Source organism: Adelges cooleyi, unplaced genomic scaffold (assembly GCF_023614345.1).
Source record: "Adelges cooleyi isolate 19-005CV unplaced genomic scaffold, UGA_ACOO_1.1 ACOO_flye_CR_arks_rails_tigmint_CR_PRNA_108, whole genome shotgun sequence".
In the NCBI taxonomy this organism is placed as follows: Eukaryota; Metazoa; Arthropoda; class Insecta; order Hemiptera; family Adelgidae; genus Adelges; species Adelges cooleyi.
In genome coordinates this window covers 13,950,966-13,976,220 of record NW_026095761.1, presented here as the reverse complement: position 1 = coordinate 13,976,220, position 25,255 = coordinate 13,950,966, and the positions used below count along the sequence as shown (strand labels likewise).

The 25,255-nt window shown below is 34.5% G+C and overlaps 1 protein-coding gene across 6 annotated transcripts in view; it reads left to right on the top strand.

Moving 5' to 3' along the window:
• The window catches only part of LOC126847469 (uncharacterized), a 171,100-nt gene that overhangs the window by 60,944 nt on the left and 84,901 nt on the right, over nucleotides 1-25,255 (top strand). For all 6 annotated transcript variants that reach the window (XR_007687070.1, XM_050587725.1, XM_050587721.1 and 3 more), the window contains exon 3: nucleotides 8,176-8,425. Coding sequence is in view for 5 of the 6 variants with exons in the window: in XM_050587725.1 (XP_050443682.1) it covers nucleotides 8,176-8,425 (250 nt within the window). In the remaining variant the exon portion in view is untranslated. The remainder of the gene's footprint in view (nucleotides 1-8,175; nucleotides 8,426-25,255) is intronic.

Below are 25,255 nucleotides of genomic sequence, written 5' to 3'. Positions count from 1 at the left end.
CTGTGCCACGGTGCTATATTGTACCTAAGCTAACCTGGGGAAATGTTCTAAACAAGTCTAGCATAGCACAGCTGAACCGACTTAATCCGGCCAAGTCGTAAAAGGGAACGCTGTAAGCCACCTTTTGGAAAATCCGATTACACGACCTGTTGTTTTCTCGGTTGGTTACAAGCCAATATATCCATTTGCGCCCAAAACGCCCTTCACTAATGAACTGTATATGTTCACAAGGAAATTCTCCGTCCAAAGCCACATAATAACCACAGACGCATAGACGTTTCAATAAGACGCTGTGAATAGGAATTTTGCTTTGTCCACAAAAACAGCTTAACGATTTCAATCATCCCGAACGTTAACTTTAGAGGATAATGAACGTTTTCACAAGGTACGTGCCAGCAGATTCGTTTAAGCGTCTATAGAAATATACATTAACAAATGGGGCACAGTACCACTGGATAGGACGTGGCTTGAGATAATAATTAAGTGTGTATAGTCTACAAAATAGTTAATGAAAAATACATTCTATTAATATTGTCACCACAGGCCAAACAGGAAAACAGCTGACAGAAAATGAAATCAGTGTGACCACAGGTCGAGCATAGAATTATTTTATAATAATATCACAGATTAGATAAAAAGAAATTGTCTAATCTGTGATTATAATATATTCAGTCAGTGACACTTATCGTTTAAATCTTATTGTCGATAAGGGGTTTGTACGATAATATTGTAAAATATTTGCACAATAATTTATACTAATTCATGCGGCTACACTGATATCATATGAACTGATACGAACATGTTTTTACGGTTAGGTTGGATACGATAAGGGTTGATTGTTTGTCCACAATAGTTGTTTGCTATAATTACACATAATATTATATTGTAATTAGAAATATAATAAAATTGTTTTCAAATACCAGCTGTTAGTTCACTCACACATATTACCAAGGTTAAAGTACGGTCAAAGTGTAGTTTTCCACTATTTTTTATGGTTTTTCCTTGATAAAAAAAAGTTTGACAACATGGGTATAAATATTTTTTAAATTGTTTATGCTGTAGCCACATTCCTGATCTATCTTCGGTGTAATTTTAAACCCTAAAACTATACCTATATGTTGTACAACACGTGAAAATTGTAATGTAGATCGTGCGGAACGGTAATTTTGGAAAAATATCAAAAAAACAAAACTTCAGCAAAAGTCAAAAGCTCGTTGACACGTGACTGCTCGGTTAGGACGGGCGAGGGACCCTTTTGATTTTGGGCGACTGTAATGCCGTTGTGCATATTTTGCCCAAAACCAATAGAATTTGCTGGGCTTAATACAATTTAGACTGAACCTCTGCGAAGCAGAAATGTTGCCAAACTGAGCGCAACTTTGTCAATTTCCTTTGCCGGCGTTTATTTAACTAACCCCCCCCCCTCTACCCGACCATCCCCTCTGGTTCGCCCTCGTGTGTAAGTTGTGTTTGTTCTCGGTCCATATCTGTTCATTTGTCATGTCTAATTATTGCCCCCCCCCCACCGGGGCTGCTAGTCCCACCAGGTCTCTGTCCGTCCGCAGGTAATAATAATAATCTCAACGGTCTCTCGCATTTGCAAATCAAATCGCATTCAACTGAATTATATACACCCAAGAGCGCCTCGGTTAGGCGAAAGCTCATGAATTATTCACATAATACTATATACCTACCACTTCACATGTATGAAGCACAAAATATCCCTTTTCTGCCCCCGCGGCCCTCGTGGTCCTTTCTCTACATTTTATCTGTGCAATAACCGTAAAAAAAAAAAACTGTTCTTTTTTTTATGGTTAATTTTTATCGATAAACGGCCATTAAGCGTGTACAAGGGTCAGTATAAATAAATAAATACCGAAAAATAATTTAAAAATATTATTGTTAAAAAAACGATTGGGCGGTTTTTCTGTTTTTTTTTTTTCTGATGAGCTAGTATTATACTCGAAGGGGGTAGGAAGAGGGAGGGGTGCGACCGGGGGAGGATGGCATAAATATCAGCCCTTAATTACCACCGCCACCGCCGAGTTTTAATCCGGATTTTATTGCCCGGCAATTAGTGAAGGATTTAATTACTTTTTTGGAAGCGGGGGCAGTGGATGGGGGTGGTTGTACCTCTTGGGCCCTCGTCGTGTTCGTGTAATTACCGGGTTTTATTGTGTCGATCGAGTAGAACAGTGCCATAATATAACGCCAGTCACCCTTTCCACCCTCTTTCCATCGTCCAGCTATGTGTATATGTATAATATACAATAAAGGTTCATTTTTGGCGTGGCTCTTGTGTCCGCAATCGTCGAATATTATGACGTGTAGCTTACGAGAAAATACTTAAACATGTGATAATAAAAAAAAAAAAAAATGTAGATATTTCATAAGATTTTGTAGGCCGGTAAAGGATTAAACAACTGTTAGCGTTTTGTGATTTTCAACAAAAACGGATTTGGATGTCATTTTTTTTTCTAAGAAATTTTCCACCCTTATTTGCAGTTTATTACCAACACTATATTTTTACTTGTAATGCAAACGACATGGAAATTAAACTGTGTCTCGCCATAGGTTTCACTATTATAGTGAAAACATACATATATATATATAATATAATACATACTATATATATTACACATGCATGTTTAATATATACATGTACATGCAAGTACCTACACAAAAAGCTTATCGCGCTAAGTAGTTTCGCTTCTTGTGTAATAAATTAATTAGAAAATGTTAAGTGCAAGACTACAATTCACTTAGATTCAACCGGGATAAGACACGGCACTGGTCGTAATACATTATTATATTTATTGTAGATTGCCAACGGGTATGTAAGTACATATATAATAATGTGAACGTTTTGTAACAGTAAAAAACACGATATTGTAATAACCGCCAAATAAAAAAATACTAGATGTTGAAAACCTATTTTACAATAATTTGTATTTTTCTCCTAAACGAATAATAATATGCGTTTGGCGACAGCAATTCAGTATTGTAATTTTCAACATGTTTAATAAAAATAAGTGTTATACTACAAAAAAAAAAAAAAAAACGTTACCAAGACAACGAGCAAAAACGATGACACTTTGATCCGGTGCAATCGTCGCAACTTAAAACAATATATTCTTTTTTCATAACACCACGTCTGTCATCAATCAAAACATCTGCTACCACTTCACTGTCCATCTTAAATGACTACACTCGATCATCGTGTACGCCCTTTCCACCTTGTACTATACCCCATGTACTGCTGCTAGCTGTTGCTTCGGATTTGACCGATTTCAGAGCTCACAAACAATGGGGGTGCGAAATACAAGTCACGAGACGGTTGAAACTATATTATAAGACACTTTCTTGTGTCGACTCATTTTTGGTCCACCAGCCATTTTAGTTTTATCGAATTTCATTGCGCCGTTGTCAATTTTATGTTACACTTACTTCTAACCGATCTACATATAATATTGTATTTGCATTATTTATTTAAACACAGTTTATAAGACATGATATTATTATTATTATGTACTTACCAGTAAAGCAAGTCTTAAATTAAAACGTTCGAGTTCGTTGTCCTATAGTTGGCCGTTTCAAAATATATTAATATGAAAAATATCCCATCCTTGTAAAAAAAAAAAAAAAGAGGGTACTTTATTTTATTACATTTTAACAAGACCGCATTGTGCCCGAGGACTTTTTTGAGCTCATTACACAACAAGGATTTTCATTTTTAATTTTTTCTCTCTCGCCTAACCCTTCCATCCCTTTGCTCCATCCCTCGAGCGGTTTTTTTTTTATATATAACATCCCCCGAGTCGCACTTAAATGCAAATTGAAACGTCCCTTTCCCAACACCGTTACAAGTCGCGCTGTTCAAATACTCCTGGACTTTTGTCTTTTAATTTGCGTCAATTACAGTTTCAATTAGCGCACCACCATCCCCCACCTGCCATCGCACCCTTTTATTTTTTTTTCTTACCCCTGTCGTCTCTGCCACATGAGCGCAAATTCACCCCACATGTGTGTACAGTATAAGTAACTGTCGTGGTATTAAACATTTTTCTAAACTACTCTTGCACTTGACGGTGACAAATCAAAAAACAGACATAAGACACGGGTTAGTGTAGCCTTAGCAAGAACTTGTTGAAAAATAATAATTCACTTTATGAGATGGGCTCGAACCGTTTTGTTTATGTTTTACAAGAAAAAAATAATCCGAAACGACGGTCATGATCAGAACAATTTAATTCCTTTGTTAGTGGATATTGGATTTTTTTATACGAGCCTTTTATTATTTTTCTTTTAAGTCGGTTTTGTATATTGATTAGAAACTTTTCCCCGGCCGATTGATGTTTATTTATTTTATTATTATTATTTTTTTTTTGTTCGTGCGCCAGCTTGAAAATTAACTTTAAATATGCGCTCAATGAACCATAAACGTTTTGGTAAATTCAATGTAAGACGTTGAGAATATTTTAAATATTATTATTATTCGAGAGAGAGAGGTTTAACCGTCGTATTGAACAATGTACAATGCTGGTACGGTCTGAGTTCAGAAGAAAGTCAAACGTTCAAATTAAACTTTACATAAAATCAATATACACAAACATTCGCTCCCACTAACAAGATGGTATGTATTTATATAAAGTTTTTCTCAAGACTGCAGCATCTTTAAACTTGACGGATAGTACATTGAACCGTCTGGAATCCCGGCTGAATGTTTAAAATATCGTCGGATATCAATCAAGGACCTAAAGTGTAGTGTGTATAGAGACGAAGAACTAACAACAAGCAAACGGTGTTTAATCCCCCGGCGCCATTAGAGGGAGGGAGAGGGCTTAAGGGTTAGGTTAGGTTAGCACTCCAGATTTTTGAAAAAAAAAAATATATTAATCTCATTATTTTTCTGGAAACTACTGAGCTTAAGTGCCCTCGATTTTTTGTATTGAAATTGCATCTCTATATATGGTTAATCCCTCATTTCGCTCACTGTATTTACCATGTGAGTATAGTACTATGTGTATTACAGCTGTGTACCTATATTTTATATTTATTTATCTCTATACAATTGATTCTTTAGCGAATTGTTGCGCAAAATAGAAGACGCTCCGAAGATATGTCGGTTGCATATTTCATGAGCTTTTTTACAATGTGTACTGATCTGCCATTTGCCGGATATTAAATTATTTACAATACCTATCAGTGAGATCGATTCCCCTCCCCGTTTCGAACATCTGCATTTTTTTTTCATATCGGCTACATATTTAATGCCGTTGCAATAGCAGTCAGACGTATTGGACGCATTAAATATGCAACCACTTCCTTATGGGGTCTGTTATATTTTATCTGGATTTATTTAAAATCGCTAGAACCCATTACCACGGTCGGTATTCGGTATTTTATTATTTATTCCGTCGATATTGTTACTAAAATATTTACTCAGTAAGAATCGGATGCCATATTGAAGAGAAATGGTCAGCGAGAACAAAATATAGGTCTAAAACAGTCTATTGTCGCCGGAGAGCTTAGTTATACACATTAAAATAGAATGAATAAAATAACAATAAGTAGGACAAAGTGTATTACGTGGTTAGCCGTGTGTCGTTCAATAAATAGGTGCAATTTAGGGTAAAAGAAAAATTGCAACTGAATTGCAGCTATATACATTGCACTGAATGTAGTACTTGAATAAATTATAAGAATGCCGTGACGGATGTGCAAATGTACCGGGTTAGATAAATAACTAGCAAACGAGTACACAAAACGAAAGTAGTATATTATAAAAAAATAAGTAAAACTAAATGGAGTCTGAAATATGGGAGACAAAAAAAAATAAGTACAGCGAATAAATGTGGGTAGATGTTTTTACAATTGGCAGAGAGATAAAAATGTAAATATAATATGTATTTTAATTATACGAAAATATATATATAAATATATTATAGTTTGAGTTCAATCAATCATTCTAGGTAAACGCCAATGAATTATTCTATTTAAAAGGATTTCGCTACTTTTTTTTTCATGGCAATTTTTTCAGTAATTCAATTTCAGCCTTGACATTTTACGGTGGAATTTGAACGGCGAATTTGCATATTTAAAAGAGCCGCCGTTTTCTGTGTTTATGATAATTTATCATCAGAGACGATGAAACGGCTCGACTTTAACAGCTGACACTTTAACCGACCTTAATCAACCGAAAAGTTTTTCGCATTATTATGTTTTCTCCGTTCCATATTATTATTTTGCTTCGACGATGATGAACGCTGAGAACTTTGTGTAAATCCTCTAACACGCGCGTTGTCATCGTGCACACACGATTTGTATAATTATATCCGTTTAATAGTTTCGAAAGAGTTGTTCGCAATAGTTTCAATCCGTCGATGGAAAACGTCAATTAATACAATGTGATATTAGTGTACAGGAGGTAGTACTACAACTTTTATGGCAACCATCGAAGGGTTCTTCGAGCAAATTCGACTCCCCGTCAAATCGGATTAACAATAATGGACATCTGAATCGATTAATCATTTAAATCTGTACACGTTAAGCGTCGAGTTTATTGCCATTTGACATATTATTAGCTTTAAAGCAAAAGACCAAAATGTCTGAATTAGACAACATGTATTTCCTGGTAAGGTTTCAGGTTGTTCTCTCTTTAGCAGTTTCTTTCAGTGTCTTGCAGTTCATACAACTAGTGTGTCTTAATAATGCTCTTGAGGTGTTCTAGGTCTTACTCCGGTTCTTTTGCCTTATAAACCTTCCCTTATGAAGTCATATTTAAATATTCCTTTTGAATTGTAAGTTTGACAAGTGCTATTTTGTAATGTGACTACTCAAATAGCAGGATCGTTTGACTTGATCCACGTGGTGGCCCTTTTTGACAACACACGTTCAAGGTTGGCGAACAACATATTATTTACTGAATAATAGTATGCAAGACCATATCAGCCTATATTTCTGACCAAAAAAAAAAACCCCGTATGATATTATTTCTAGTTTTATTAGTTATAGCAGTACTTGGCATTTTACCACGTGACAGTTATGACGAATGACTTTTATAACGCTCGTCGTTAAAAACCCGGACGCCACCAAAAGTTGACCCATTACTACGGTATCGCATATACAGTATCGTTAAAACAAAAATAAACCCAAATGGCTTTTATTATCATCATTCAAATTTCGTTCGTACCCTCCGTGTAACCATAGTGTAACACGCATGCCGAATTCATCCGGCTTTTACCCTTATGACTACTGTAACAATATCTTTTGTTATTTTTATTATTGTAACAGGCGATAGAGCACGATTCGTTTGTTCAATTTAACAACAATGTTTGCTGTGTTCAAACGTTAATTATGGTTTAGAAAGAACATACCGATAGCCAACCTTATAGCTAGTCTGTGCTAGCCCAGTGTATTCTGCTCGAATCCTGGCCGTTCAACGGGATACGGTTAATAAAATTATGTTGTTCTGTTCTCTTTGCAACCTGCTGGGACCACCACACTATACTATACCACTGATTCGTGAAAAGTCGGTTTCCACTTGATATGTGCTCATGTGTGTGTGGGAGTATGTGTGTAGCGATTGCCGGGAAAACAACAGTTGGACCGTCGTGCGGTTAGGTTACCATGGTTACGGTATAAATCATCGTTCACCTGCGTCCGTTGCCCGGGCCGCCGTTAAATCCTTGTGTAATTTCCGAGTGAAAACTTCTCCAGGGGGGGAAACTATTAAGTTTCCAAACCCAAATTAAGCACGTAACCGTTGAGCTTCTTATCTGGTGGATGAAGTTGGCACGCCGAGAATTCGATTATCCGACAGACCGCGGTGACGGGCAGCACCACCACCGCCGCTTCTCTATATTATACAATTTGAAAGGGAAACGATTGTTTTGTGTTTAATTTGCCGAGCAAATCCCGTCCAGGACGAAATACAAGAGACCTATATATAGACACATTTTCAAACTAGCTACGTTTATCAGATTAGACCGCACAGTTTACAACACACACAGTCACACACACACACACACACACACACGTGACTTGATTACTACCCGCTAAACAAGTGGGCACGTACGCGGTTTTTAATTGGCCGACCTTACCTTTGACGACCAATGTTAACCCGTGTCAAGCAAACTATAAATGTAAAACAACTTTTTCTTGTTCTCTCCACAGGGTTTGCCTGGCATTCGGGTACCGCTAAGAAACAGCTATGCTTCGTCAATATCTCAACAGACGGCCGTGTTCATGTACAGCACTGCCGGCCCGGACGGCCAGACCGTTACGCTACAGCTCCGGGAAACCGACGAAGGTCTCGAGTTACCGACCACCGTGCTGTCCAAGATCAGTTACCAAAATTCGGCAGAGGTCCTCACCGACGGCACCATAGATCTGTTACTGGCCACCACGCCGCTAAACTCGTCAGGTAAGATTTTATAGAGTATACAACGAAATTAACCAGACGATAACAAACGCAAACGAGTCTGTATAAAGCGATTAAAATTATATGCGCATCATTTCAAATACAATTACCTTCTCAGCTCCACACGGAAGCAAAAAAAAAAAACATAACTCGGTTTTGGTTTAGTTTTAACATGGATACATAAGAGAAATTTCGTGTCGCCATTTTCGCATTAGTGATAAGAGATTAGATATATTAGATGTAGGAGATAAGAGATTAGGAATAAGATACAAGTGATAAGAGACCATAGATATATACTAATACTGGATGGCCGTCTTTGCCATAGTCACCCTGAAGTCAGTTGAAGCCACCGCCATATGCAATGTAGGCACTATTGGAAACAAACGTTATCAATATTAGGCTTTCACATCTTGTATAAATTACCTTATGCCTTTATAATTTAACCCGTTGTTTTTATATCATTGATAAAGTGTTTGATAAAGTTTGTTTACCGATTGTGCACCTACATTGCAAATGGCGTCGGCTTCGCTAATAATTCGAAGACGGCTATCTAGTATTAGTATACTCAATACTGCCCTCCAAAGCAAAAATGCCGTCATTCGAAAACAATTTTTTTTTTAAACCGATTAAGCCAAGTAAGAATACTTTTTAGTTTGTTTAAACGGGTTTTAAAATTTGTTTTTTTCGAGTTACGGTTTTTTTGTTTAGGAGACCAGTATACATCTATGTTACAGACCAATTTTAAAATATAGGAGACAAGTGAGAGTAAGATATGCTTATATACGAGATAATTGGTGAGATAAGAAATGACATATCCGTGATTAAATGTTTTCCCATGGAGCGGTGAAAGTAGCTAGGTTTTTGTTTCAATAATTTATCTTACCTTCTTCTCTTAAGCTCTATAGGTCAAAGGCATACAAGCCGTTAGCTTCCAAATCATTTCTTCTCCACTCATTTTGACATACTTTAATTGTTATTGTCTCAATATTGTTCAAACGCCTGTTAATCGATAGGACCAGCGTGGCGGCAGAAGGTTAAAAAAAGTTTTTCAGCCGCGTCTGCAACTACGAAAGAGCATTTTCATGTCTCGTTGAAGTACCGAATAAATTTAGATTAGTTGTGGAATTATAATTAAAAAAAAAAAATTACATGGAGCTTCCAGTTACAGCATAAGGCCAAGGAGATTAAAAAATTATGTACAATCAAGTTTCTGGCTAAAATTGTAGTGTTTATTATCTGGCCAAAAGTAACTTAACATAGAGAATTAAACTATTTTGAATTTATTATTTAGTTCTAATTTGAACGTTGAACAACATATCTCTTATCTCATATCAGATAACAGCGTAACAGATTAATATTCGAAATGGATCCGAAATGGTCTATCCGATAATTGTCTTTCGTCGTCGCTTCGTAGTTTTTGTTACCTTGCGGCGCGTGACAGCGTAACGCTTTTTTGGTAACACTTTTTTTCGGTTATTTACCGGCTAAATCTCACCCTTATCTCCTATCCCCTATTCCACCCCTATCTCCCGTCCCCAACCCTTTCGCTTTTTTCGTTACGCTCTTTTGGTAACGCTTTTATGGTAACGCTTTTTTCGGATATTTGCCAGGGTTATGTGCCAGAGCTAAGACATGAAAATGTCAAAAACCCTATCCTCTGCCGGATGCACGGATGGGGAATCCCGTTGGCTTTCCACAGGCTCCACAGCAACCCCGCCATCATCCCCCCCCTAGAGAACTAGTGCTCGGGCTTAACACCACCTTATATATATATATATATACGGGGGTAGTTTGGTATTTTTTTTTCCACCCTCCCCCCTATACTACCACCCTCTTTTTATCCTTTGACGACGTGCCACGACACCCGTGAAATGACAAATAAGAGGCCCTTAACAATGACGGTGCGACCGCCTTTTGTTTATGGACGCCTGTAATTTATTTTATCGCCGACACCCTTCTCTTCTATTACCTCAGCCGAAAAAGTTGCACGCCAAAGTTTTACACACACTCTTCCCCCACCCCACTCCTTCTCTGTATCTCTCTTTCACCCCACCTCTACTACTGCATACCACAAAGGTATTCATCATTATTGCCACAGAGACGCGTTTAAGTGACAAAACACTTTTAAGAGTATACAGGATCTTAGCTCTAACTGTCCTCTGTAAATAATTACTAATAGCTATAGAAACAAAAACGATTAAATAATTGATCATGTTAACAATATTTTCAAATGGTCTAACACTTTTTTTTGTATTGTTGTAACTTTTGATAAAAAAAAAATAGCTATTAGCCTCGTACGTCACTTGTAAGTTGTAGTCGATAAACTTGTTGATAAAAATAGCTGGTCTATATTACATATATCCACTTAAGAATAAAATGTTATCAAGGAGCTAGTACTTTTCAAAATATAGGTGAAACCTTAGCGGTACATGTTTATAATCTGATCATTATTCGAGTGGTTTCCCATCTATAGATTTGTTCATCGAATAACTAAAAATAAACACTTATTTAAAATTGTTCGGGCTCAACAATATTTGTTTTCAACGAGCCGCGTTTTCGTTTTTGATAACAAAATAAATTACAAAATATTTTACCATTTTAAAAAAAAAAAAAAACAACTCCATCAATATGTGTTTTGTCATGACGAGCAGACGGCATAAAATAATATGTAAAATATCTACAAAAACGTAGAAAATACTTGAACGGTTAAAGACAACATAAAACTGACTCGCAATGATGTTAACCAAAATCCTAATACTTTGGATTGTCCAAAATTAAGTGCGTTCTATAATAGATAGCTGAATTCTGTTCATACCTCTGGTGTTTAATAACATAGTAGTTACTCTTTCAACTGGCCCGCTAAAATGAGGAAACTTTAAAGTAATTTTAAAATTGTATCAAACAAATGTACATTTAACAATCATTACTTCTACAGACCATGTGTGTGTACTCATTGTCAACTGTAAACTAGTGGATTCCCATCTCGTGGTAGTTTTTTTCCCTTGTCCTTGCCACAAAATTATGGCGATATTTCATTGTAAGAAAAATTGTCACACTTACACATTTTTTGCCCTCATTTCTCGCCTAGTGAACATGACTCCTTTGTCATGGCAGCAAGTGGCGGAATGGAAGATTCCAGAGAAACGCTTAGGTCTCTTCTTACACGTGCTCGACAAAATGAAAATTCTTGCTCTTACCGCGGCCGTGTCGTTAATCAAATAAAAAATATGTACGTCGAGGGTAGAAAAGGAGAGAGAAAAAAAGGAAATAAAAACTTAAATCGTTTAGAGGACAGCCGAGAGAGTGGGCAACAATTTTTACTAGATCCTCTCAGGTTTTCTGGTGTCCTGCCAAACTATCTTGGGTTATGAACGTTTCCAATGGAATGGATCCAAAATGCACGCCGACGACTTGTACAGCTACATTTCCTTTTATTTTTTTAACGTTTTATCTTTTCTCAACGGCAGTGCATTAGCCAAAGTTAACGAATAACAATATCCTATACTCGCAGAGGGTAACAAGGACCAATGTCAATGAGGTTACAAGTCAAGCCAAACACTCCGGCCTTCAAGTTTTAATTAACACGCACCCAAGTAGTACTGAATCCGATTAAACACACGATTTGAATAAAAAAAAAAACCCGGTCAATAATTCGTGGTTAACATTCGAGTATAGTTTTTTTTTTTTAATTTTGCAATTAAAACGCAACTAAAGCGTCAAACGTTATAACCGCCTGCCTGCACACGATATATAGCGTTCCTTTAACTACCCGTGAATATAATATAACATGTATACATGCCGTTTAATGTGCTGGATTTCACTTAACTGTCTCGTATTAAATTACACGGCGTTTCCTTTAAGGCGGCCCCGCCATAAATGCTAACGAGACATGCGTTCCGCTTGCTTTTTATGGTTGCTTGTTTAATAATAATAATACTTGGAAACTACCGAATTGACGGTACGACTTTTTTATTTTAACCAATTATAATTACCAGTCACTTGGTCTTGGTAAACTTTATAAAGTAGAAATCAGCTCAGCGGCTTAGGAGGAGACATCGCGGCTAAAAAAACATCCAGTTCTGACGACACTAAAACTGTGGTTTGTCTGGATCTCACTGTATCACATAGCAACACATAATATTATGTAAACGATATTTTGGCAACAACAGGGAACACTATACACTTTGGTGGTATAAAATTTCAACGTTACTACGCGTGGATAACAAACAGTCAACAGGTATGGAAGGATAATAATATGTTTTCACCATATTGTTAATTACAATATTATTCGAGGGTGACGATTGCAACAAACAAGTGTATAGACCGACGATCGAACGTGATCGCATCTATATTAAAAACTATTTTAAGCACATTATTGCGCATTACAAAGTGTGTTGCTATTCACTCTTTGAATACAACAATCGTTATTACATTTACAAATATGTACTCGAACGACACGAATATCACGTTAAAGCTTTGGCCGATTACAATATTGCTGGGTGTTGCGCAGGTCCCAACGTGACGTGACGTGACGTGACAAGACAGACCGTGTTGGTTTTCTTCGTGGTTTCTTTCTCCGTTTCTAACGTTGCGGTCAAATAACGAACATTCAACGCTGGATACATTTCAAGAAGAATATCGACATAATAATAATTGTATGATGTTTACGGCCAATTCGCCGACTGCCGTCGTAAAAATGTTTCTCGGCCAGACAACTCTTATGTGTTTTATGAATAACCTCGTGGATAATATTATATTATCCACTCGGGTTTCGCGGTCTCCGGGCTGATCGTTAAAACCGTGGGGGTCAACCATAGAGCTGCTGCTAGTATCTCGCATGTACAATATACGTTGTATGCGCATATATGTATATATATATTGGATCCTATTGTTTTTGTGTCCACCCCCGTTGTTACCGCGGCTTTAATTTGTCCATAGTCCTACCCTAACCCGTAAAACTCGGCGTCGTTAATTCCTCGACCCTTTCGTCGTGCCTTCTCCTCTATTTTATTCCTCCCCTTCCGCTATACACTGTTTAAACTAAAACCGTATACGCCTACTCTCGACTACAACAACTACTACTACTACTACTACTATTACTATTACTACTAATAAACCCGCCCTTTATTCGTAAAATACGTTTTTTTCATTTATTATTTCCCACGCCAGCATAAACAATTTGGCCAACACGCCCAGTTAAGTCTACCAGCGAAGGGTATTATGTGTAACATCAATGCGATAACTTGGTTAAACACGGTTTTACTAACGATACCTGACCAGTAGAAGTATAAACTCAGCTGAAGTCAAAGATGGCCTATACAATGCGTCTTAATGTAGGTTGTACACCATTTAAAACTTTTTTTTTATAAGAGTTGACGTAAAAATCTTTGTCAAAAATATAAACTTTTCAAGCAAAATGTCTGCATTATCTAAAAATATCCAATTGTAAAGCGAGATTTTTGTTTTTTTTTTTTTTTAGTAAGTATAAGTAAGCACCGAAGAAATTTTACATGATATTTTCATGCAATCCTGTAGATTTTAGACCCTATATTTGAAATTCTACATTTTTACTCGTGTTCAAGTGTACACTTTTACAAATATTTTGTAATGAAGTATTAAGCTATATAAGTTTCGATTTGCTATGACAATTCAACAAAAATAGCCATTGGTATATTATTATTTTGACAGTTTTTCATTATTCATACTACTACGAACAACCTAAATTCATTGTTTATAACCATTCTGGTGTACACTGGACACTTACAAAAATGTAACAATTCGGCTTAACGAAAACCGTCGCAACAATTGGAATTTAAATTTTGGAACTTAATATAATATTATGTCAAATGTATGGTAGATGTTTGATGATAACTTAATGGAATAAAATATTTAACAACAGTTTACATTTTTCGAGGTACAGTCGACCGTACATAATTATTATTATTGAAAAATATGTTCAACAGTTTCTTAAGGTAGTTGGCAAAAATATTGCGTGAACTCATTAAATCGCCGACCGTGGAAGTTCTTTTTTTTCTGTATAAAACGAAAACAGCTTTGAAATCGAAAAAGTCGGAAAACGTCGGAAAACGTCGGAAAAAAATGTAAACAAAAAGTAAAGTTGAAATTTCAAAAGTTTCCAAAGCTCTTGTCGAATTCAAGAGTTATGTCAGCCATTTTAAACCGCCCTCCGCCGTAAACGTTTATCATTGTTTTCATATATGTATGTTGTTTTTTTCGTCCCTATCTAAAAAATCGATTTTCGAGGTGTTTCCACGAGCAACGTATATAACTTAATAAGTACTTTGTGCAAATGTCTGTGCGCCAACTCAGCATTGTGCACCGGAATGGTAATGTAATTGCGTACTTACTTTCAAAAAAAAAATAGCTGTTTCAGGGTTTTTTGGCAATATTGTATTATACAAAAGACGCGTTACGGGGTCGTTCCCTATCACGTTCCGATTTCACGTTCTCATCTCTGCTCGAGAAATAAAACCGAAAGTGTCGAATGTTATTATATTGAACAGATAGAAAAACGTCAGAAAAGTGTCCAATGTACATACCGGGTGATTCTTTAAACGCCCTTACATCTTAGTTTACTCCTAAAATAATTGCATAGTGTTTTAATAGTGTTTCTTTTGCCATGGATACGCCACAGCCGTCGTTAGTGGAGGTGAGAATGGGGAGATTAAAGATAAGAGATAAAATATTAGGTATTATAAAAGTACCATAAAGTACCAGGGTATATTAAGACATATAGGTCATTCCCACTTTTTTGAAAATATTTTTGATTATATGCTATATTACTATATGATGCAAAATTAAAATGTTTATCTATTGTAGTATTTTCTAGAGATTTGTCGACTTGTTTTGAAACTTAGTTGGTAACGCATGTATATTATTCAACTTTTTAAATTAACTATAATTTTCTAAAAAATATTGACTGGCCGACAACCGGCTTTGAATAAATAGCTTTAAAATTATCACAGTATCACTTTGTTCAGTAAATTATTCTCAGTTTTAAAAATTCAACTAAATATTATATATATATATATATATATGTTACCGTTTAAGTTTCAGTTTTGATATTGTCTATTAGTGTACTATTACATATTAAATGAAATTGTTTCCAAAAAGAAACTCTACAAAACATGTTAAGCATTGCAATTATTATTATTTATTTTTACTTATTATCATAGCAATTTTAAGAGTAAACTATAAGTGTAGGGCTTCAAAAGAGTCACCGGGTGCACTATACATATTACACAATATTATGTAGAAGCTGTGTATGGATATTATATAATACATAGGGTATACCTATATATTTTTACATTTTCCAGCGTTTAATAATAATAATAAAACAAAAAAGCTCAAACGTACATTATTACAACCGATCAAAGATTATGAACATAACATTTTGCGCTACAGTTTTATTATCTCAGCCTTACATAATAAACGTGACCGCCGACGGTTTTAATAACTTACATTCATACACCAACAATAAACACAAAACGTTTATTTTGTATTTTTTTTTTTATTTTATCCACAAGCGACATATTAAAAATAATTATTACAACAATCAAACCATCAGCCTGTTATTGCAATATTTCAATATAGCGACAAACCCTATAAATGTTTGCACGTTTAACGAAAGTCAACGATGACAAATGTTTTTTTACATAAAAATTAATTCAAAGAAGCCACACTTGTAGGTGCCAATTCATAAAAAAACATTCTAAAAGTCCACAATTCGTTTGAACCGAAATAGTGTACATAATATTGTGAATTTTTACACTTAATATAATACTGTGTGCATATAGGTAGGTTGATAATATAATAATAATAATAATGATATAGTATGATAATATGTTACCCCGGCACTTGACCCTAAATTATATAAATGATAAATAGAGTTACTGTTCTCCTCCAATTTCGAGATGGACATACTTGAAAAATAATTATTAATTTCTCTTTTATATACCGTGTGTTATAATATATCATACAGCCCGTATCCCACCCGGAGTAGGTCATTTTTTTTTATATATACTTTTTAAATTAACATTTAAAACGAAAAAACTATCCGCCAGTCACTATAGAGCCGACACCATCTGCTATACCATATTATTATCTGCTCGGCCATAGTATATTATAGGGCATTTGCTACTATATTAAAAAAAAAAAACAATACAATCTGTACACTGTATACGTGTGGGGTAAACTCAATTGTATAATATTATCGTAGGCCGAATGGGAAAAAAAAATCATATTGTGCGATTTTATTTAACAGCTTTGCTAATTTACAAGTATCAGTTAGGTCGCTATCTTCCAGCTTACTCTTACAAAAACTGTCCAACAGTAAAGTTACTTATATCGTCTGAATGTATTATTTTTTTATTTACACGAAGTCAAAAGAAGTAAAAAAAAACAATCTTTTAAGCACTCATTTTGGTCAAAATTTAACAATCAAGTTATTATAAAAATCTCGCCCAGGCCACACAGATAATGTTCTTTAATTTCTGATGATATAAGTAATTGACATCGTTCAATCCTGTCTTAATGCAAAACACACGTCACACTCTCTGCAGGGCCTTGTGATGGCGGTGGTGGTGATGGTGGAGGGGGAGGTCATATTGTTAAAGTGGGTGTGCTGTGTGGAAGTAGTGAAATTGAAGCACGTACGGTAGTATATAATATAATAATATATTATTTGTGACCATCATTATTTTATGAACTGGGCGACTATCCGCGATTGGATCACGAGGCAACCAGTTGGTGTACATAAAATATTTATGGTCTACAAGTAGTCCACGCCCGCCTTGTGGATCCGAGATAATAGGGTCTTACGATGAACGGGCAACCCGAAAAATAATTAGCTATTACCACCCCCCCCCCCCTCGGCGGACTCTGTTTGGTTGCCCTTCATTTGCGACCCTAATAGACAAGGCAATCCGAGTGTGGCTCGCCAGTGGAATACCAAAATAGTGTTTGGAAAAATAACAACAACGACACGTCTTTGTGTTTTCAACCCTTATTTTTTTTATTGACTCCCACCCCAAATTGTAAAACCTCCTATCCCCAAAAAAAAACCTGGCACCGAAGAAAAAATATTTATAATAATATGTTACAATATTAAAACACACATAGGTATATTATAATTATTGCGTTGTAACAATCGAGTAAAGTGATAATATGCTGCTAGGAATATTCCCCAGGGTATATTTACCCTTACCTCTGGGGTATATTCCTTAAAAAAAAAAATAGTTAATATATTATTATATAAGTACTAGTTAGTGTACGACTATATTTTAATAAAATGCTATAATACTTTTGTATTGTTTTTATCATGTGTGTTGTTAATTTTATTTATATATTTACTTATATAGGTACTTAATTATGAAAAATCAATGACAAGTTTTAACTCTTGTAATTTTTAGTAATTTTGTTTAGAAGTATATAGTGTAAAATGTATTTTAAACGTTTATATTTTATATAATATATATATATGAATACACATTACACATATTTGTTAATTAGTTATTAGTTCATTCCAGTTATCAACAATGAAATACCTAACTTCTATTATAATAGATTTATTGAAAATTTGAAATTGAATTTAATTTTTATAGCTAGACAATGTAAATAATTATAAAAACAAAGTAATTATTTAAAATCCAATCATTACACTGAAGACTATTGTATTAAGTATTCAACTTGAATTAATATAAATTAAATATATTTTTGGAATTACCTAAAAGTCTTCCAATTTTACTGAAATATTTTTGCGCATAATCTGAAGTAACACCAATGCAGTTCTAGATTCAATTTATTGCCTGCAAAAGTGGTTTGAGTCTTTGCTTTATTTGTTTTCCGGTATAGACTACAGATATTTTACACACACAAAATATTATCATTAGGGTGGATGAACATTGTCGGTGCCTTCGGTAGCATTTTTATGAAACCGACACGTGTACCTATCTCAAAGCGAGCAAATAATAATAATAATAATAAACTCAAACTTGTTCGTCTGACAACCAATAAGTGCTTTGACGGGAAAATCAATAAACAGCCAATGTATAATAAGAATACAACATGTTGAACTTGATTTATCTGAATTAATAAAACTACAGTGTTGACGGTACGTTGTATGTAATAAGGACAAGGTTTTTATGGCAGTTTTTTTTTGTTAAATTTTTACTGTACACCCGTATTAATGTGCACACTATTATTATACAATGCATATTTATGAGTTTTTAAATACTATTTATAATCCGAGCTTTGATCACGTTTATGATATTAAATACATGCACAACCGTATACGCCTAATATATAGTACCTACGTTGTATTGTATTAATATACTAGCTGTTATTATATGCCATTCAAGTAGTTTAGTAACGCTTTAGTCCCACGTTTTTATTGGGTAACAATGTTTATTTATTATTTTATAATAACAGAAAGCCAAAAGAGTTAAATTATATCTACGTCAAGCGCCACACTATTATTTATTGTAGAGAATTCTTCTGAAACAGACTTAAGACAAGACTATATGTGAAGGAACTTTGAAGAAATTCACATACTCAGGTTCTAAAAAAATCTATAAATATATTTATATATATGAATTGATCGAGTTAAAGTGGCCGGCTAGCTGTTTCAAGTCTATACTTCAATTATAAACAAGTCTAATTGGCTTTATATTTTTATTAATTTAAATATATGCCATATACTTTTTGACATTTCTAATGTCTTTACTTTGGCACACAACCGAAAAATCGACAGATAAAAAACCTAACGAAAATGTCGGATGATTTATCTGATAAAATAAGAGATAAGATATTTTGACAATTTCGTGTCTTTACTTTCACACAACCTTATATCATTATATGCTTACACATCCATATTTATGCCGACTTTAAGCCCATCTCCATCTCCAAGTCCATTTATAGTGTTTTAGTTATAAGTTATAACTCTGTGTTTTGTTTGTGTTTGTCTTACACAAGTGCCTTTTTAACAAAAATATTCATTAATTTACATACTATTTATTTTTATCATTTTTACCTCGTGGTTATTTCAATTGAGCTCACGGAACTAATCATCAAAATTAGTGTAGATCGAAAGTTTTTAGTGATAGACGAGAACATGATTTTGGATTTTCAGTCATGGTGGTGTAAGTACTAAAAAAGAAGTCCTGTTTCACAAGAAACTAAAAAAAACCAAAACAGCAACAGACTAGTTTTGGTATAGGCTCATACTACCATTTTTGAGTATGACACAGCCGCCAAAAGTGTTAGTAAAGTAATGTCTTGCATCAACGGTTAAGTGGTAAACACATTCCACTTGGCCAACTCAACTCGAAATCCAATCCAACTTCCTCAAAACCTACTGTACTCAAATATTGGAGTCCCAATAAAAGTAGCCAAACTTCATGATATTCAGGAAACATTGGACTATGTCCCAGATGAACACAAAGACTATTATATCGACATTATAAGCAAAAGTATCGTTGCAGATTATTTCGAAGATGATGTATAGTAGTTTTATACATCAGTATACTTTTTTAATTAATAAATATATCAAAAATAAAAATTGTATTATTTGTACAATATTTTCCTGATTTTTGTTAAAAAAACACATGTAAAGCAACTTTCAACTAGTATAAACTTGAATTAAATATTTGTACAGTATCGAAATTTGATACAAATACAAAGCACAGTGCATGTCTATGCACATAAAAAAAATTATTGTCAAAGTTACCATATTTTGGAAGTTATGCAGTTTTTTATCATTACCCGAAAGTTCACCTGTTGAAACATATGCCCTTTTAACAAAAAGCGATTCATATTACCCAAAAGGATTTGCGATTGGCAGTTTTCGGTCGGTTTTGTCGCGTGTACGTCGTCGGTGTGTTTTTATTTGGAGATTTTCTCGGTATTTAAAAAGAAAATCCAAAGGACCATTTCCCTGGCGACCCGAGCACAGCCCGTGGTCGCTTTACAGGGACATTATAATAATATATACAGTCGTAAACGAGGTCACGTGCGTTTTGGAGTGGTCACGAACGTTGATCGAGTTCCATGAACGTCGTCCCTTTGAGACCGCAGTGTCCTCTGGACCAAACAAAATTCTAGAGTTAAAAAAAACCCTAAAAAAATGAACGACAGAGAGAGAAAGAGAGAGAGTGGAAAACATCCAGAACGAATTTAAAGTATTCACCGTAGCTTTTTATTGGGGACTTTTTTAAAGAGAATTTTTCAAGTACCTCTATTGGGTTTTTTTTTTAAACGTACCTACTTAGCGTGTGCCACGAAAAAATATTGTTATTTTCTTCAAATTATATATATTGAAGTAGCTGAAAGGATAAACAGTGCGGTACCTGAGCTCGCCTTGGCCGCTGTGTTTATTTTTTCCGTTTAAAATTTTTTTTTAAAAAACCGTATTTAAATTATTATAATGATTAATATGTTTTTAATAATTTAAACTGTTTTTTTCTGTACAATTTAAAAATTTTGTTTTAAACATGTTAAAAACATTAGTCTTTTTTTTTTAATTTAAAACGTTTTAAATACATTTTAATTTTATTTAGTATAATACTTATATAGATATTTATGTAGGAATTGTAAATATATTAAATATTTACTAAATACTTACCAATTACCTATTCCGGTTGATAATTTTTTTTCAGTTCTAGTTGGTTAGACATTTACTTTTCAGTTATACAAACAATAGTCACGTGAAAATAGTTTTAGTTTCTACAGACAACAGAGAAAAACCTTAGGCGAATTTTAAAGTTTATTAGTTTCAAGTTTTAACTACAATACTGATGACAGCGTATAGTAAGGACTTGAGGTAATTTTCATACATGCATTTATATTTACTAGATGCGCCTAGTGCATTTTCATATCTGATAATTGTGTACCTATGTGTTTCTTCGTTGAAACGTTAAAAACAAGACCGTTTGCCACCAAAACACTATGCAACCACTCTGTCAGTCGTTAATAGATGTTGAAAAAGAAAAGGGAGCTACTTCGCTGTATTATAATAATAATATTGTCAGAAGGGTGTATTAAAAAAAAACCACCCCTGGACGCCCCTAGTGGTGTTTACATTTTCTACCCGTCATTATCGGCAGTTCGTTGCGCGATCAACAGGTATTCTTCGTTTATTATCATTATTTTTTTTTCATTTTATATTCTACCGAAATCTTTTTGAAGTTTCCGTTCAAATCGTGCCCCCGAGGCACAGCGCATAATATCATATAGCATTTCACATACTCGCAAACGAGACTGCCAATTGCACTACACACAACATATATATATATATATATAACATAATAATATCGCCATGACGTGCCAGCTATTCGAGCCATATATAAGCAATATACATTATATTATTATATTCTAGTGTGCACTTGCACAGACACAGAGCGGTTCTTCTACCTACGCGCGTTCCAGAAGCGCTAAAGGGTGTAAGTACGGCGTCTGATGTGTATAGGTAAATAGATTGTGTACTAGGGAATTTTTTCCCATTGTACTCTTGCAAATACATAATATATATATAAAGGTTCTCACGTCTATTACACTTGAGTTAAGCCTTCGACTATTGTGATTTGTGAATACCTTACCTCGGCTTGGAACCGGCGGCACCTTCTAAGGAGTAACACTTGGAAATATCTTCATCGTCGCACACAGTTGGGGCTATTATAAGTGAAATAACAGTTCAAGAGTTCTAGTAATTTACTTAAGTTAGGGCAGCATAAAAAATATTAAAAATGTATGGGATAAAATCATTAAAATATGTAAATATAGTATATTTATCCATTAACCGCATATTTTATTGGTCCGTGGAGATTACAGAAACATAGATCTTTGTTTTGACTATATTATTATGTAGGTACATTGAAGACAATAGTATAATGGAAATGTGTAGTGATGGCAAAACTGTCTTTTTTTGTATTAACACAAAGAAATTAATATTATTTATTTTTAATAATGTAATAGGTGCAGTTGATAATTGTAGTATAATTTCCTTTGCGCCTAATAACAATTAATCACTTATGCGCGTTCAAAGGATGTTTTGCCATTATCAAAAAACGAGTTAATACTGGCCTGAGTACGGAATTTTAAAACTATATTATGTGTTATGAGAAGTTTTTAATGGGATTCGCGATATTTCACAGTGAAATTTTGTTTGTTTCGTTTTAATTTTTGACGAATTATTTATTATAACAAAAAGCCTATACCGTATATATAGCTTATTATGAGACCTCCTAAAATTGCCACCGAAAAGATTAATGGAAAACGCGAAACATCCTTTTCCTTCGCCTAATAATAATTTTCACTTAACATAAATAAAATTTGCACGTCTTACACTTTGAACTTTTTTTCACTGTGGGCGCTTTTTTGTGTCTGGAGTCTAGACCCAAGTCTCTGAAGTGATTTCTTCTCGCCCATAGATCAAAAATCGTACCTGAAAAGTATTCTCAAAATATATAATACTACCTACTAGTAATTGTACAGTAAAAAACACCAAGAAAATATTATTAACCATTTTGATAATATAAAACTAGAATAACCTGGCGGATAATATTTTAATTTTATTAAAAATATCGCTTTAGTGGATTGGGTTATTTTAATAAATTAATTACATTTTCTTTTTGTTTCGCCCGATTAAGCGACTGCAGCTGTACACTAAAAAAAAAATACAAGTTTATCACGATAATGACTGAGATGCGCCATTTTTTTAATGAAACGTCGATATTTTCTTTGTTAAACTTTTTTTCAATAATAATTATTACAAAGACCTTCTCTGTTGTCAGAATTGTGCGTTGTGATTAAACTTAAAGGCTTTATAATTTTTATGTCGAGCAAGAGCTACAGCAAAAGTTTTTTGTATTTTCTTATAACGCCCCAGGCTGGACACGGCGGGGATGTAAGAAATGGGTCTGATGGCTGGCCAAGTAGCCCAGTGGAGAAAGTAGGTAACATTCGCATGAGCTCCACCTCCTCTGCCAACCACTTCTTCTTCTTCTTCCCCTGTAATTTTTTTTTTTAGTAGCGATAGCTATACAATAAGAACAATTTAAACAGTATATTTATCTATAATATATTATTGACACTAATTGTAAACAGCTCACAATTAACAAAACTACCGCATTCGAAACCTATACGTTAACTTTTTATCAATTATCGTTTCTACGACCACTGATGGCTCTTCTCACCCTATAACTATGTCAAAAACTATCGAGTAATCCACACTACAAGCGGATACATAGACACATGCATATGTCTTTATATTCAAATATAGGACCCTGGAACTTTTTGGTACTTTTCTTATCTCTAATTCCTAATTTCATATCTCTAATCTCTTATCAACTATATATATTTTCTATTTTATCTCTTATCTCTAATCTATTATATCTAATCCATTATCTCTATTTTATCTATAATCTAGTATCTCTGTTTTTATCTCCAATATCTTATCTTCTACATCTAATCAATTATATCTATTTTATATTTTATCTCTTTTCTATAATCTAGTATCCCTAATATCTTATTTCTAATCTAGTATCTCTATTTTTCTCTAATATCTTATATCTTATATCTAATCTCTTTTCTCTAATATCTCATCTCTAATCTAGTATCCCTATTATCTTATTTTTAATCTAGTATCTATATTTCTATCTCTAATATTTTATCTCTTATGCATTTTCTCTATTTTATCTCTTATGTATTTTTTCTATTTTTATCTCTTATCTCTCCCCTCGTTCCTCCGCTGCCGCAGAGTGTGACATCCATCGATAAAACATAATATTATACATGTTAATACACGACAGGTACCTCTCGTTTGCCATCGCAATGAAATCAAATAGAACGTTTGTAATATATATTATGTTGGCACACAGCTTGTGTACGTTTCAATAAAACATAATATAATAAAAAAAATAACCAACAGACAGGAGGAGGAGGCGGCGGGGTTTTTTTGCCAAAAGAAACAGCCATATAATACACAAGATGAGCAAAAACCGTGCGTGGGCAAGGGGGGTGGGCGGGAGGAGGGGAACCTGAGGGAAAAAATAAAGCGCCCCCCGGGCGAGGATCTCGTTAGTCGAAAGGGTCAACAAGCAATGTTTTCTTTCAATACCTCTACCCCCGGGGCAATAATTTCTAATAATATAATGTGCCCTAAAATATCATGTACACATTGTATATATATATATAAACGCTGATATTATATTGGGAAAATCAAGAAAGTAAACGGTTAACGGTCGGTAGGAGAAGAAGAAGAAGACCAACACGTCTTGTGTACCGTAAAGTGTACGTTGTCCGGAAGGAAAAATATAAAATCTCGCTCGGTTTGCTGTATTTTTTGTTCGGGTTGTTTATCAACCGAATACACGCGGCCAGAGAGAGAGAGAGACAATGGAAGGGGGGAGGGGAGGGGAGGGTTATATTTGAAGTGCGAGCGGCCAATATTTGTTCGGCGATTTCAAAGGTACAATTTACAATTTTCGGACAGACATGCGACCGGCCGAAAATTCCATCCAAAATCAACCCCCCCCCCCTCCCCAACGAACGCGGGTCATGTTTACTTGTTAACTCCAATTGTATTATTATACATGTTATTGTTGTATTGTATAGAGGCTAGAGAGTGGGGGGGGGCGAAGAGTTGAACTTACATACAACAGTGATTTATTTCTCGACGACTCGTGCCAAAAAAAAAAAACCCCCGAATACGTTGTGTAGTATATAATAAAATGATCACATTAAGTGCAACGGACATACGGTTGCAAAAAAAGATACACGGTGAGGTGAAGTACATCATGGTTCATGAATAAGTGTGTG